Genomic DNA, 14,585 nt, shown 5'->3' with positions numbered 1-14,585 from the left:
ACCAAAATATGAGAGACTTTTTCTTTGAAAGTGAATTACGTGGCTGCACCCACTTCCACGTGTCCCTGAACCAGGAAGTGCGAATGAATGAACCAAACAGACTCAGTAGTCAGTAAACGGCTCGTCTGTCACTGTACCTCCTGCTGTCACCCGCGGGTTTTCAATCACCCTCATTGATCCCCATTCATCAGCACCGTGAGTGTGAATAACGTTACATCTGAATCAGAGCTCTTGTATTATGGTGCATTGTTTGTTTTGTTCTGACAGCTAAGAGACCTAACTTTTTTTTTATTCCTTTAGTCAGGTGACTTTCAAAGTCTTACTCTGTTGTATATCAGTGTAGTAGTCAGTATGTATCAGTGTAGGTAGAGTGAATTGAAGTAATCTCGTGAACGTTTTGGGGATCTTGGTGAGTTTTTTATGTTGTGATGTGACATGCATTAATAAATGAAAGAGCACCATTCATAGTGAAACAGGATTGTGCAAATGGAAGCATAGCCACGTAGTTCACATACAGGTTGAGTAAGGATAGAACACACCCACATATCTGTTAACAATGAACCAGTAATTAGAGTAATTCACTTTTGTGTTTCTTTCTTTTAATCTGTGGCGAAGGTCCTCAACATGCCTCAGAAGATCTTGGTGACAGGAGGTGGTGGATACATTGGCAGCCACTGTGTTGTGGAGCTCATAGAGGCTGGTTATCACCCTGTGGTCATCGATAACTTCAGTAATGCTGTCAGAGGTAAACAGACTTCAGTAATTCACATGTGGTGAAGAAGGGCTTCATAGAGAGACCCTTCTCAGTAAAACTTACTGCATTACAAAGAACCTCAGAAATATCATGCACACACAGTGAGCCCTTGTGTGGACTACATTTAGTATTTCCTTGGGGAAGCAATACACAGTCTCAGTAACTAAACTTTTTTTTTTAGATATAAAATTTAACATGTTATTATTAACATGCATTTAATTGTATTTAATTTTATTTAAAAAAAAATATGTTTTGCCTAAATATATTGTAGTAATATTATATTTGATTTTACAAAATTTTTTGATTTACATTAGCTTTTCATATTTTTTTGTGCTTCAATGTTGTTGTTTTTTTTTTATTTATCTTTCATTCTTTGGATGTGTTTTTTTTTTTTTTTTTTTTTGAGGAGAGGGTGATGTTCCAGAGAGCTTGCGGAGAATAGAGAAGTTTTTGAATACTCAGATTGAGTTCCATGAGCTGGACCTTCTAGACAAACCTGGGCTGGAGAAAATATTCAAAAAGGTAAAAATTAACATGCACTGTTTATATCCATTATGTGCTTTGTTTAATGAAATCAAATCCTCATATTATTGTTCTACGTTGAGCCACAATACGTCTCCGGTTTTCTTCATATTTTTATGTGTGTGTGTGTGTGTATGTATGTATATATATGTATGTTTATATTTGTATATAATTCATTCATACTAGCTTTTTCTTGCCAAAAACTGACTCAAAGCCTGATTTCTGAACCGACCTCGTGACATAATGCGTAATAGCTCCTCTTAGTGGTTAAAGGAATTGATTGTTTCCTCTGCTCTCTGTGTGCCAGCACTCCTTCTATGCAGTGATGCACTTTGCTGGACTGAAAGCTGTGGGTGAATCAGTAGAACAGCCTTTACGATACTACAGAGTCAATCTTACAGGAACCATCAATCTGCTGGACGTAAGAAATGTCTAAATTGTAGAAATGTTTTTGCATGGATTGTCCTTATGCATGAACTATTTTTATGCATGGAGTAACTATGTGAATATTTGAGCTGATCCTTGAAATGCAGATTCAGTACAGTTTGTTTGTGCATGTTAGTGCTTTCTGCTCTTAAGGAATGCCTGACTGTTTGTGGCCCTGTGTATGTGTCTGAATCAGGTGATGCAATCTCATGGAGTGCGTAATCTGGTATTCAGCAGCTCGGCTACTGTCTATGGAGACCCCCAGAAACTCCCCATTGATGAGCAGCATCCAGTGGGTGGCTGCACAAACCCCTATGGCAAGACCAAGTACTTCATAGAAGAAATGATCAGGGACCAATGCACAGCAGAGAAGGTAGCTGACCGCTCTCTTATGACACTATTGACTGTTTGGCTGGTTTGTGTCTGATAAAATATCTTGCAGGACTGGAATGCTGTGCTGCTCAGGTACTTCAATCCCATTGGTGCTCACATCTCAGGACAGATTGGTGAAGATCCACAGGGAATCCCAAACAACCTTCTGCCTTATGTGGCCCAGGTATCCCATCTGACCCTGTGGTCTATTACAGCCGTGGGTGTGGGTGTGTGTGTGTGCGCGTGTGTGCGCGTGTGTGTGTGCGCGTGTGTGTGTGCGCGTGTGTGTGTGCGCGTGTGTGTATGCGCGCGTGTGTGTGTGTGTGTGTATTTTTAAAAGATGTTGTTCTTTCTCACTGTGTATTGCAGGTTGCTATTGGCAGACGAAAACACCTGAATGTGTTTGGAAATGACTACAGTACACCTGATGGAACAGGTGATGAGAGATGCTTTTTTTAACATGCTGTTTTATTTCTTTTTCATTTTATCTGTTTTTGTTAGTTTTCTTTGTTGTTAGTTTAAATTGTTTTTTAAACTAACAAAATTTGGTGAGTAATGTTGCTAATTTAGTTTAAGTTTAAGAACCAAACTTGCTAAGATTAAAAACTAAAACAGATTTAAAAAAAAAATCAATGGTAAATAGAAATATAATATATATATATATAATTTTATAATATATTTCAATATCCTGTGGGGATATATATATTTATATTTAGTTTTTTTTTTTTCAGTTGATTCTGTTTTTTAATAGATGTGCTAAATGGTATCATTAAATAAAAATAAATGGCATTAAAATTCTGAGCAATGTCTAATCTTTTTGATATCCAGTGGCATTTTCATGGTTAATGCAAGAGGGTTGTAAAGGTTTTAAGTTTTATAATATAATGTCTCTAAACTTATTTTGTAATATTATTTTTTTTAGTTTAGTTTTGGAGCTATACAGTATGTTTTTATTTTCAGTTATGTTGGTTTTTATTTTAATCAACAGGGATGTTTCCATTTTCTTTTCAGTTTAGTTTTCAGTAAGAACAATAACACTGGTTTATTCTCTCTGGGTAGGTGTGAGAGACTACATCCATGTTGTTGACTTGGCAAAGGGTCACATTGCTGCCGTCAGCAAACTGAAAGACAACAGTGGGTGTAAAGTAAGACAATTTTTCATCCTCTGTAAAATATTCACTTTTTTTGTTTGTTTCCTCAGTTTTACATTTCTTCCCTGGTCTCTGTGTAGGTTTATAACCTGGGCACAGGTACAGGATACTCAGTGCTGCAGATGGTGAATGCCATGGAAAAAGCTTCAGGTCGAAAGGTGAGGCATAAACCTCCTTTGGTCCAAAGTGTAGATAGCTAGATAGATAGATAGATAGATAGATAGATAGATAGATAGATAGATAGATAGATAGATATTACACACACACACACACACACACAAATATTTTATTTAGCTTTTATGAAATTGTGTTATGATGTTTATACTGGCATAAAAGTTTTTTTGGATTTGATATTCTTTTCAGTGTTAGTATTTTTCCTCTGGTCCCAGATTGCCTATCAGATTGCTCCTCGACGAAGTGGGGATGTGGCCTCCTGCTATGCAGATCCATCTCTTGCGGAGAAAGAGCTTGGCTGGAAGGCTGAATATGGCTTGGAGAGGATGTGTGAGTGTGAACTGAAATCATTTTAATTCTGCAGTGTGCATAAGTAGGTAAGAGTGTAATGGGGTGTGAAGTACTGACAGCTCATGATTAATCGGGACTGTTTCTTCTAATCACAGGTGAAGATCTGTGGCGTTGGCAATCCCAGAATCCCACAGGATTCAGTAAGGGAACACAGCCTTGAAACTGGATGAATGCAGAATGTTTCTTGGGGAAAATAAGGGAATTGCACTCATGGCAATAAAAATAGCCAAAGCGGGACCATGAAGTCTTTTTTTATTTTTGAATAATTATATGTGTAATCATTATATTACAAGAAACTTGAAGCTAAACAAATGATTTTATTAAATTTTAAATCTTTCTATTTTGTTTTCTAACGTCCTCCATTTTCACATCATCTCACTTTTATCAATGTACACTGAATGGCTCATTTCTTATTATTTATACTTCCTTGTCAGTAAAAAAATAAATAAATACAAATTATTTTACTTGTTTAGAAATAACTTCTGTGTCCTTATTATATGTATGTCTATCAAGGGTCTATATTTGACAGTATTTTTTCATGCAAATTCACTTATTGTACATTTAACAGGTTTGTATAAAGGGGTTTTGTTTTTGTAAAAAAAAAAAAAAAATGGTGAAAAAAAAAAAACACCAATCTTATTAGACTCGACTGACTGTAACGAACACCGTGCCCTGTCAAATCAATGGCGCCGTTTCCAATGAGACGAAATGGTCAACATATGTGCTGAAAAACAAACTAAAATGGGACATTTGTTCATTTTCAAAGCCAGAACCTGTTCATATAAATGTATCGGGCTTGCTGTACGGGAGGCGCGTGTGCTTTAAGCGGTTCTCCGGTCCCGGGCGCTCCGGACACCCACGTCAGCAAAACGTTTTTCCAGCACAAACGGGTTTCGGTCTTTCGGGCAAAGCAGGAAGTGAAAGCCGTTCGCCCTGATAACAAAAGCTGGAGAAATATACCCAAAATAGCCAGAGAAATGGAGATGGTTTGTGAAAGCGGGACATGTCGACCGTACCGGAGTGCGGGTGACGCGGGGCATCTGTGAGTATTATGTTTAAGAGACTGGGGACACGGTTCCCGGGTAAAGTGGGTGGTCGACGGGGACCAGCACGAGGCTAAACGCCAACTTGCGGGTCGTCCGAACTCAAGTGATCTGAAATATGAACTGGAATGAAGGTGTTTACAAAGCCGGGTGTTTTGCGTTTTAAAATCCAGTTTGGAGCGTTTCCAGCTGAGGTCGGTTTGGTGGGCGGCTCTCCACGGACGACTGGGCTCCCGTCAGAAACCACCCACTGCCTCTCGTAATGGTAGAAATGATATGCCTGGTTAATGTTTGAATGTCCTTTTAGTGAATCACAGGCGTGTGTGCGCGTTATATCAGGTATTTCTCCGGCGGGCGTTTTGCACATATCGGGCGCAGTGACTTAAATCGTATAGCCAATTGACTTTTCTAGCGTTTTCGGTGTTGCAACGTTACTTATGTCTTTGTTAATTGGGTTGGTTATTTATTTATTTATATGTCTTGCACTGTAACCCAGTTTTTCTATTTGTGTGCGCGTGCTGCGAGGGAACCAATGATAAGATATTTTAGCAGCAACAGCGTCGCCAATTTTTCCTTTATTGTAATATTTTTCATGTGTTAAACTCGCGTTTCTCTTCTTCTCTCCATCTCTCTGTATTTATTTCTCTCGCTTCGTTTCTCTCCCTCGTTACCCGATGCGCAAAATCGGGTGTTGCCCCTTCCACAGCGAATGGACATGATTGACAGATGTGTCATCCAATCAGGACACAGTGGGCGGGGTTTATCTGCTTTTCCGTGAAATCAAATCGCTGCTATTACATCACACAAAGCACAACACTGGCACTGTACAAACAAGCTGCAGGAATTTAAAACTGAGTCATGAATAACAGTTGTCAATTACTCATTCTTTGATATTTTTTCTTATATTTTCTTATATTTTATATGTCCCACTTCCTTTTTTCAGGCCTGTTCACAAATGGACCAGTGCTGATATGTCAGCCATTCACCAGAGCTGTTTGCTAAAGCAGCTGGACCAGCAACGACAGCAGGAATTGTTCTGTGACTGCAACGTGCTGGTGGAGGGTCAGATTTTCCGTGCACACCGTAACGTCCTGTACGGCAGCAGTGGATATTTCAGGATGTTGCTGTCTCAAGGAGCAAAAGACACTCTAGAGTCTATAAATGCTTCTTTTGATGTCTTCAGCCCTGAGATCTTTGCCATCATCCTGGACTTCATTTACTCCGGTCAGCTGGAGCTCAATAGCTCTAATGTAATAGAAGTGATGTCAGCCGCCAGCTACCTGCAGATGAATGACGTCATTTCCTACTGCAAGGTCTTCATTAAATCTTTCCTTGAGATCAGCACAAAAGAGGAAGATGAGAGTCGGTACCTGTGTCTGTCGGACAGCAGTCCACTTCAGGAGAGACGTGAGAATCTCAACGAGCCGTCCAACATGTGTGACGTAAGCATGAGCTCACAGACCAGACTCTGGGATCAAGTAGAGGAGGATCAGATGAAGGAGGACTTCAGAGGAACAAGCCCACAGCCGTCTGGGCTTCAGCAGAACTCTCCACCACAGTCCAGTCTGGAGGCGCAAATGGAGGAGGAGCAGTTCGGCTCTGAGCTCCCTGAACGCAGAAGAAGAGGAAGCAGGAAAAGAACAGCCACCAGTCGCTTGGTGACAGAAGACACTTCTCTCATTGACCTGCAGGGAGTGGTATCACACTGCTCTCAGAAAGCAGACAATCTGTACGCCAACCTTCCGTCTATTGTTGGGGTAGTTGGGGTGTTTAATAAAGGTGAGCACCAAACTGCAGGTATTGTACATATATAGTTTGGGGTCAGTAAGTTTTTATTTTATTGTTATTATATATATATATATATATATATATATATATATATATATATATATATATATATATATATATATATATATATATATATATAATAATTATATTTAGCAATGATGCATTAAATTGGTCAATAATGACAGCAAAGACCTTTATGCCGTTACAAAAACAATTTCAAATAAAAGTTGTTTTTAAACTTTTACAGCCATTAAAGAAAACTAAAAAAACAATCAAAGTTTACACAAAAATATTAAGCAGCACAAAACTTTCCAACAATGACAATAAGAAATGTCCAGAACTAATCAGAATGATTTATGATAAATTATGTGACACTTAAGACTGGAGTAATTGCTGCTGAAAAATGTGCTTTACAGCATTGCAATCACAGGAAGAAATTAATGTTTCAGTTGTAATAATATTGTAAAATAATATTGTTCTCTTGTATTTTGATGGAAAAATAAATTCATTAAATTCTGCCTTCATATATATACATTTATGAAGGCACAATAAAAGTGCTTAGACTAGATTTTCTATGTTCATATTCCACAAATCCAAATGCCCTTTTGCAATTAAAAGCCATTCAAAGTTAAACAACAGCCAAAACTTTTACAGAAGTTAAAAATGGAAAACATTTCTCCTTTCTCCTTTTATCCACACTTATTCTCTTTTATGATGTGTTTTTGAAGCTTCTGAGTAAACAAGAGATGGTTTGGATTTTAAATTGGCTTTCAAATAGTCATTTGATGTGGTGATGCATGAAAGGGATCTGACAGTAAATGTCTGTCTCTGTCTGTCTCAGATTCCACTCCCTCTATGCGATACAAATGTCCATTCTGCACGCACACAGTAAAGAGAAAGGCTGACTTGAAGCGTCACCTCCGTTGTCACACAGGTGAGCGTCCTTATCCCTGTCAGGCCTGCAGCAAACGCTTCACTCGCCTGGAACACCTGCGCAGCCATTTTGAGACGGTGAGAAACACACTCTACTTCACACATGGAAAGGTCCATTAACACCTCCACAGGTTGTACTGTACATCCACATGCTACTGTTGGTCATTAATTCAGGGCTGAATTAAATCAAATGTAATGTGTGATCATAAATAATTGTACTTTTCTCCAGGCTGTCAAAAAAAAAACAACCACAAACATTAATGTGATATCTAAAACTTCCCATTTTCTCACTTGTGATCCACAGATCCATCAGGCCCGTAAGCTAGTGTGCAGGAAGTGCAAACGCCATGTGACTGAAGTCACTGGGCGAGTGGTAAGTGAGGGAACCCGCAGATACAGGCTGTGTGACGTTTGCATTCAAGAAAGTGGCTACAGTGAGTTGATCACAGATGAGACTGTTGGAAATGAGGAGAAGGAAGGCCTGTTGTTGGGTGTGGAAGAGGACATGAGTGAGAACAGGCAAATTGCATGGACCATGGATGACGATGACCTAGCAGAAGATTCTGGTGCAGATCTCATAATCCAGGAAGTGGAGGACAGCGACGAGGAAGCCAGTGGAAAGTGATGATATTGTGTTTGTGTGTGAAAGGGTGAATGGGCAAAAGCTGTCTTCCTGGCAGTTTAAGGCCTGTTAAAATTTCTTAAGGAATATGATTGTGCGTTTTTGTACAAATAAAAACACTTTCTCATTGAAAATTTAAAGTATTAAAATGTTAAAGCTTTTTTAAAAATACAAGTATATTTATGTAATTTAAAGTATATTTAGTTTATTTACAAAAAATGCATTTATGCCAATATGGTAATTTAATTTAGATACAGGGATGATGCAATGGGACAGATTTTTCTGTAATTAAAAAACAAATCTCCAATATTCTAGTTTCGACTCCAATTTTTCAAAGCAGTTTTAAGTTTTCACATTAGATTACTACAACTTTAGTTAATGCCAAGGTTTACATATCATTTAATAAACTATATGCTGCATGGAGTCCATGTGACCTGCTTTGATGATGTGTAACAGACTCATTTATTTATTTAAAACAAAGGAGTTACATTGTTACCAGACATAGGCTCAACATAAACATCAAATAAAATATTGTATATATCAGTATGTGTTTCTGTTTCACTCTGGATATATAATCTTTGCCATTTGTCTTATTTAAAAAAAAATGTTTTGATTATTTGAACTAAAGGAAAATATTTTAAAAACAAGCAGTGTTTGTATGAATCATTATTGCCATTTAAGTAGGATAAAAAAGGGGGAATAAATTTAATTATTCTACCTTTATGCCAACATTTAACATCTAATTAATCTTTTAGACAAACAACAAAAACATTCAGCTCTCAGAGCTGCGATGACTGATGCAGAGGGAGAAATTATGTTTTTATTTCTGTATATATATATATATATATATATAAAATTCGATTTATTATTCAATGATGTACAAAGATTAGTAAAAACATATAAATCTCACAACAAATATGAAAATAGGAAAAAGTGTATATAGGCCTATATAAGGAATATATATATATATATATATATATATATACACACACACACACACACACACACCAGTGCTCGAAGTTTAACTAGGCAGGAGATTCTCAAAAGTCAACTGCTCTCAGGGTAATTTCAGGAACCAGTGGGTGAAGACATAAACCAATGTTGAAAACGGTTGTGTACAAATTATTTTCAGGATTCTTTGATGAGTAGAAAGTTCCAAAGAACAGCATTTATCTGAAAAAGAACCTTTTGTAACATTATACATGTCTTTACTGTCACTTTTGATCGATTTAATGCATACTTTCTGAATAAAAGTATTAATTTATTCATTTCTTTCCACCCAAAAAAAAAGAAATAATTTAAATTCTTACTAACCCCAAACTTTTTTACGGAAGTGTATAATGTTACAAATTATATCTACTTCCGATAAATGTTGTTCTTTTGAACTCTTTATTAAATCACAGAATCCTGAAAAAAACAAATTGTACACAACTGTTTTCAACATTGATAATCAGACATGTTTTTCATATTAGAATGATTTCTGAAGGATCATGTGACACTTAAGACTGAAGTTATGATATTGAAAATTGTTTACTTTTTTATTATTATTATTATTTTAAATTGTAATAATATATAATGCTATTACTGTTTTACTGTATTTCGGATCAAATCAATGCAGGCTTGGTGAACAGAAATGACTTTTGAACAGTATTGTACGTCCAACAGAATAATTCTAGCATTATGTACGAATGTAGTATATTATTTTCCCTAAAAACAACTGGATGATTGACACTTTGTGATAATAATTTTTGTTCCAAAAAGGCTTGTTTGAATGAAAAAAAAAAAAAACTAGTTTATGAAATATTAAAAATGTGAAAAGACTGGCTATCAGTCTGTATGTTTTTGTTGTGGGGATTTTTCAACGATTTAAGTACAGTTTACATCGTTAGGTCCAGTAGGTGGAGGCAAAGGACTGTTACGAGTCTGTTCAGTCAGTAGACTATTCAACCATTTCAGTCCAAAAGTCAGCTTTATTCAGGATCTAACTATGGCTATCAATATGTCAATCATAGTTATTTCAAGAGTGAATCCCGCATTTGCCGATGTAATTCCCGAAACTTTGGGCTGTTGGTCTTAGTAGCATGAAAAACAAGTTTTATACAATTCTGAATGGATTATATATAGCACAGAAACCGCACAACGAGCACTCCCTTTGTAATTACTAAAGCTGTCAATCATCTTCATCAAGATCTCTAGCACCCCTGAACCAGGCCTAATAATAATTTATCCAAAAGCCCCAAATGAAGTTAATAAATACAGTGGAAAGATATATATAGAGAGAAACTGCCCCTAAAAAAAAAAGTCAGTAAGAAACTTTGTCTTCCCGACTGCGAGTGGAGCTTTATTATTCTCTATTTTTTAGCCGAAGTTAGTTAGCTTCAGCAGAGCGGCGCAAATCCAGCAGTCACGTCACTTAATTAATGTCCTGCGTTTAGCGGTCTTCTAAAAACTTAAATTAGGCTATTGTATATAATGAATTCACGAAATTTACAATATCAATTGCAAGAATTTAATCACATTTGTCATTATCATTTTTACTCAAATAAAAATATCTGAGGGACCCAGATACCCTTCAATTCGAGCACATACTACAGGGTGTAAAACATTTAATTAACAAAATTAAAGTGACATAGTGCTCAGTTCTTTTAGCTTTTTTGTTTCTAATATTGTGCAAAGAAGTACCTTATTGTTTAATTTCTTTTATAAATTGTTCACAATTTTGGTACATGAATAGAATATTTTCCTTGTAAATAATTAATTGTTTATGAAATGTTATCTTATACAAAAACGAAAATGAACTCCATACATTTCTATTTGTATTAATGTTCCTAACAGCCTTCCAAACCTGATAAAAAGGTGGCGAGCTCCTGGAAATCTGATCCCATGTTATCGCGAGAACTAAATCCATTCATTAACTAGTGACGTCATGGCGAATGTGGGCGTGTGAATATGGCGGCGCTCGTGATGAGAGTTAGTCCAGGTCCTTTCGCTTTTGCTCGGGTTCACCGACCCGCTCTGCGCTCCGTTTCTGCCGCAATACTCAAATCCGTAAGTGCACGTTTGCTTCTCTGAATGTGACGATGTTGCGTGGTTTGTATTGACTTAATTAATTTACGAATGACAATTCAATTCAGTTTTTTGATTGACAGTTGCAGTGACATGTTTATGACGTTTTGTGTGTGATCTGACAGGTCAGTGTGTCTGCCACAAAGTCACTCTCATTCCCAGAGAGGGTGAAGATTGTAGAGGTTGGACCTCGAGATGGACTTCAGAATGAGAAGGTGAAAAAGTTTTCTGTAATTCTGAATTAACCTGCACCAGCTCCAGCATGACAGCTCTGTGCAGTGAGGTCAAACACTTCTGTTTTAAGACTGACAACTGTCAAACCCCGGTGACACAAAGTTCTGGAAACCATGTAGAGTGAAATACAAGAGATGCATCGTTTCTGTTAATCACAAACTCTTCATCCATCAGACCATTGTTCCCACTGAGGTAAAGATCCGTCTGATTGATATGCTCTCAGAAGCAGGACTTCCTGTCATCGAAGCCACAAGTTTTGTTTCACCTAAATGGGTCCCTCAGGTGAGATGCAGCACACACCATCAAAGCCTGCAAACATTTAATTAACAAACTCTCTCAACATACAATAAAACACTATAAAGAGAGAGAGAGAATCATGAGAGACTAGCTGTATTTGATTGGCAGATGGCTGATCAAGAGGAAGTGATGCGTGGCCTCCACAAGAAACCTGGCGTGAACTACCCCGTCCTGACCCCTAATCTGAAGGGATTCCAGGCCGCTGTGAGTGAAATACATGCAGACTAGTGATATACAGAATATGCGTATTTATTTACTATAGTCTATACTATGGCGTCTGTAAGATATATACATATAATCTCAGATGAAGGCTGGTGCAAAAGAGGTCGCAATATTTGGTGCTGCATCAGAGCTCTTCAGTAAGAAGAACATCAACTGTTCAGTGGATGAGAGTCTTGTGCGCTTTGAAGAGGTGGTGAGAGCAGCCAAACAAGAGGGAGTTCCTGTGAGAGGGTAAGACACCTTCAGTCTCTAGGTTATTATTATTATGGACTTTTTTCCATAACCCTGTGCTCTTATCTCTGAAATAACCTCTCTTGCTCTGTTTTTCCCATGCAGCTATGTGTCATGTGTGCTGGGTTGTCCATATGAAGGGAAGGTATCACCAACCAAAGTGGCAGAGGTTGCTAAGCGAATGTATTCCATGGGCTGCTATGAGATTTCACTTGGCGATACTATCGGAGTGGGCACTCCAGGTGCCATGACTGAGATGTTGGATGCCGTGAAGAAAGAGGTTCCCGTGGAGGCTTTAGCAGTTCACTGTCATGACACTTATGGACAAGCACTTGCTAACATACTTGTAGCATTACAGGTGAGTAAGGAATTGGGTGGAATAAATGTCCAGTACCTTTCTGTCTGTCTTAACATCTATAATTTTGTTATATTCATATTGGTTTACTGTCTTTCTAGACCCAGTTGACACAATTGCCTTGCGTAAACACAATGCATTCTGGCCTTTTCATTTTTCACATTCTTAAAATGAGCATCTTCTCTTTAAATACAGTACACCCTTGTTTCATGTGTTCTTTTATAGAATGGGGTAAGTGTCGTGGACTCATCTGTTGCAGGGCTGGGCGGCTGCCCTTATGCCCAGGGGGCTTCTGGGAATGTTGCAACTGAAGATGTGGTCTATATGCTGCATGGACTGGGAATCCATACAGTAAGTCTAGGACTGTGTCTGTGTCACATTTACATCTTACATCGGATTTAACAGCACTCTAGATTCTTTTAGAAAATTCTGATCTGTAAATGCATAATCTCACCAGTACAACCTAAAACACCTTGATTTTAATATGGGACGTCACACACAAAATCTAGCAAGAAAACCTAAAAATTTTGGGGACTTTTGATATTTGAGTCAGTGGGTCTTTTTCCTGCAAAGGTTCTAAAGTAATTTGTCACTTGTGGGATCAGAGAATGGGTGGGAAATATTCATAATATAATAATTATATTTAAAAAAAATATATATATATCACAAAAACACCATTGGACCTCAACTAAATGATGATAATTCTTAAAAAAAAAAAAGAAGTTATACCTCACATCTAAGCTGTAGTTTCTTTGTTTCAGGGAGTGGACCTGCCCAAACTGTTGGATGCTGGCTCATACATCTGTCATTCACTCAACAGAAGGACAAATTCAAAAGTTGCTCAGGCCTCCTGCAAGCTCTGAAGTCTTCTTTCTCTTCATAGTGATTATAGTCTCTGGTATGATGACATTACTCTTTTGGAAGTCACACTACGTTACCCCTTAGTATGTAGTGATTTTTTTTTTAATTTATAGAATCTTTTAAATAAATATCTCTAAACAGTGGAGCTGGACATCGTGGATGAGGAACATTCTCTACTGTGAATGTTTGAATGAGGCGAGTGATGAAAAGGGCACTTGTGAGCTCATATCACCCAATATATTTACAACCAGGCGATCCTAAGCTGTTCTCTTGTGCCTTGATTTCTGATGATATTGCCTAAAGGCAATAAAATCTAGAATGGGACAGAATTTGACTGCAGAATATTATGAATGATATCTAGATGCAAATGTCTTGCTGGTTAGTTTGCATCACATTACTAATCTTGATTAGAATATTTGTTTATTAATGTATCATAGAATGAGACGTCACAAACGTGACCCTGGAACGCATAACCAATCTTAAGTGTCAATTTTCCTAAATTGATATTTGTGCATCACCTGAAAGCTGAATAAATAAGTTTTCCTTTGATGTATGGTTTGTTAGGATAGGACAATATCTGTCCGAGACACAACTATTTGAAAATCTGGAATCTGAAATTTAAAAAATCGAAATACTGAGAAAATCACCTTTGAATTTATCCAAATGAATTCTTAGCAATGCATATTACTAATCAAAAATTAAGTATTGATATATTTAAAGTAGGAAATTTACAAAATATCTTCATGGAACATGATCTTTACTTAATATCCTAATGATATTTGGCATAAAAGAAAAATCCATAATTTAGACTCATACTAGACTCATGATCTCAATGCCAGTCTTGACAAAAAGACTGATCATACAATGTTTTTTTGCCTATTGCTAAAAACATACCCCAGCGACTTAAGTTTTGTGGTCCAGCGTCACATATTGTTCTATATTCGATATCCCCGTTTTTGTGTCCGTGAATGCTTTGAGTCATTTTGAGACGGAAATATCTGTCATTACCAGACAAATGAATTTCTACACTGGTATTCATAACAAACCCATTATAATGAAAAGGCTCTCACGGAACTTCAGATACAAAAATAACACACCATTATAACTGCTGATTAATTTAGTTTCTTTCCAGGAAAAAACATGAATAATTTGAGTGCTTTCTGTGCGATAAGGAAGATACCTT

The 14,585-nt window shown here is 37.2% G+C and overlaps 3 protein-coding genes across 6 annotated transcripts; all 3 read left to right on the top strand.

Moving 5' to 3' along the window:
• The first annotated feature begins 64 nt into the window (after positions 1–64).
• Positions 65–4,229, top strand: LOC113095754 (UDP-glucose 4-epimerase-like). 2 transcript variants are annotated; one of them, XM_026261123.1, is made up of 11 exons: positions 65–195; positions 616–745; positions 1,164–1,276; positions 1,584–1,697; positions 1,899–2,075; positions 2,145–2,258; positions 2,444–2,510; positions 3,134–3,219; positions 3,306–3,383; positions 3,615–3,729; positions 3,846–4,229. In XM_026261123.1, the coding sequence occupies exons 2-11, from the start codon at positions 625–627 to the stop codon at positions 3,908–3,910; spliced, it is 1,050 nt and encodes a 349-aa protein (XP_026116908.1). In that variant the 5' UTR covers positions 65–195; positions 616–624; the 3' UTR covers positions 3,911–4,229. The 2 variants fall into 2 exon arrangements, with proteins under 2 accessions (XP_026116908.1, XP_026116907.1); XM_026261122.1 differs by having other exon boundaries at positions 1,161–1,276.
• A 145-nt stretch (positions 4,230–4,374) lies between these two features.
• Positions 4,375–8,683, top strand: LOC113095753 (zinc finger and BTB domain-containing protein 8A-like). 3 transcript variants are annotated; one of them, XM_026261119.1, is made up of 4 exons: positions 4,375–4,792; positions 5,737–6,572; positions 7,423–7,592; positions 7,819–8,682. In XM_026261119.1, exons 1-4 carry the CDS (start codon positions 4,536–4,538, stop codon positions 8,137–8,139), a joined length of 1,584 nt encoding a protein of 527 aa, XP_026116904.1. In that variant the 5' UTR covers positions 4,375–4,535; the 3' UTR covers positions 8,140–8,682. The 3 variants fall into 3 exon arrangements, with proteins under 3 accessions (XP_026116904.1, XP_026116906.1, XP_026116905.1); XM_026261121.1 differs by lacking the exon at positions 4,375–4,792 and adding an exon at positions 4,818–5,058 and having other exon boundaries at positions 7,819–8,683; XM_026261120.1 differs by lacking the exon at positions 4,375–4,792 and adding an exon at positions 5,063–5,132 and having other exon boundaries at positions 7,819–8,683.
• A 2,369-nt stretch (positions 8,684–11,052) lies between these two features.
• On the top strand, positions 11,053–14,025 carry LOC113095744 (hydroxymethylglutaryl-CoA lyase, mitochondrial-like). The gene is made up of 8 exons (XM_026261106.1): positions 11,053–11,184; positions 11,328–11,417; positions 11,611–11,718; positions 11,842–11,937; positions 12,038–12,186; positions 12,292–12,544; positions 12,767–12,892; positions 13,303–14,025. Exons 1-8 carry the CDS (start codon positions 11,086–11,088, stop codon positions 13,402–13,404), a joined length of 1,023 nt encoding a protein of 340 aa, XP_026116891.1. The 5' UTR covers positions 11,053–11,085; the 3' UTR covers positions 13,405–14,025.
• The last annotated feature ends 560 nt before the right edge of the window (positions 14,026–14,585 follow it).

Source organism: Carassius auratus, unplaced genomic scaffold (assembly GCF_003368295.1).
Source record: "Carassius auratus strain Wakin unplaced genomic scaffold, ASM336829v1 scaf_tig00215781, whole genome shotgun sequence".
Classification (NCBI taxonomy): Eukaryota; Metazoa; Chordata; class Actinopteri; order Cypriniformes; family Cyprinidae; genus Carassius; species Carassius auratus.
Note: the sequence above shows the minus strand (reverse complement) of the source record. Positions and strands in the feature narration are given on the sequence as shown.

Excerpts from the sequence above, each read along its gene's own strand:
- LOC113095753 (XM_026261119.1), top strand. The coding sequence starts at position 4,536 with ATGTATCGGGCTTGCTGTACGGGAGGCGCGTGTGCTTTAAGCGGTTCT. Across the intron at positions 4,793-5,736 it reads GCGGGTGACGCGGGGCATCT|GCCTGTTCACAAATGGACCA; the intron begins GTGAGTATTATG and ends TCCTTTTTTCAG. Across the intron at positions 6,573-7,422 it reads AGTTGGGGTGTTTAATAAAG|ATTCCACTCCCTCTATGCGA; the intron begins GTGAGCACCAAA and ends TGTCTGTCTCAG.
- LOC113095754 (XM_026261122.1), top strand. The coding sequence starts at position 625 with ATGCCTCAGAAGATCTTGGTGACAGGAGGTGGTGGATACATTGGCAGC. Across the intron at positions 1,698-1,898 it reads GAACCATCAATCTGCTGGAC|GTGATGCAATCTCATGGAGT; the intron begins GTAAGAAATGTC and ends TGTCTGAATCAG. Across the intron at positions 2,076-2,144 it reads ACCAATGCACAGCAGAGAAG|GACTGGAATGCTGTGCTGCT; the intron begins GTAGCTGACCGC and ends AATATCTTGCAG.
- LOC113095744 (XM_026261106.1), top strand. The coding sequence starts at position 11,086 with ATGGCGGCGCTCGTGATGAGAGTTAGTCCAGGTCCTTTCGCTTTTGCT. Across the intron at positions 11,185-11,327 it reads CTGCCGCAATACTCAAATCC|GTCAGTGTGTCTGCCACAAA; the intron begins GTAAGTGCACGT and ends GTGATCTGACAG. Across the intron at positions 11,938-12,037 it reads TGAAGGGATTCCAGGCCGCT|ATGAAGGCTGGTGCAAAAGA; the intron begins GTGAGTGAAATA and ends ATATAATCTCAG.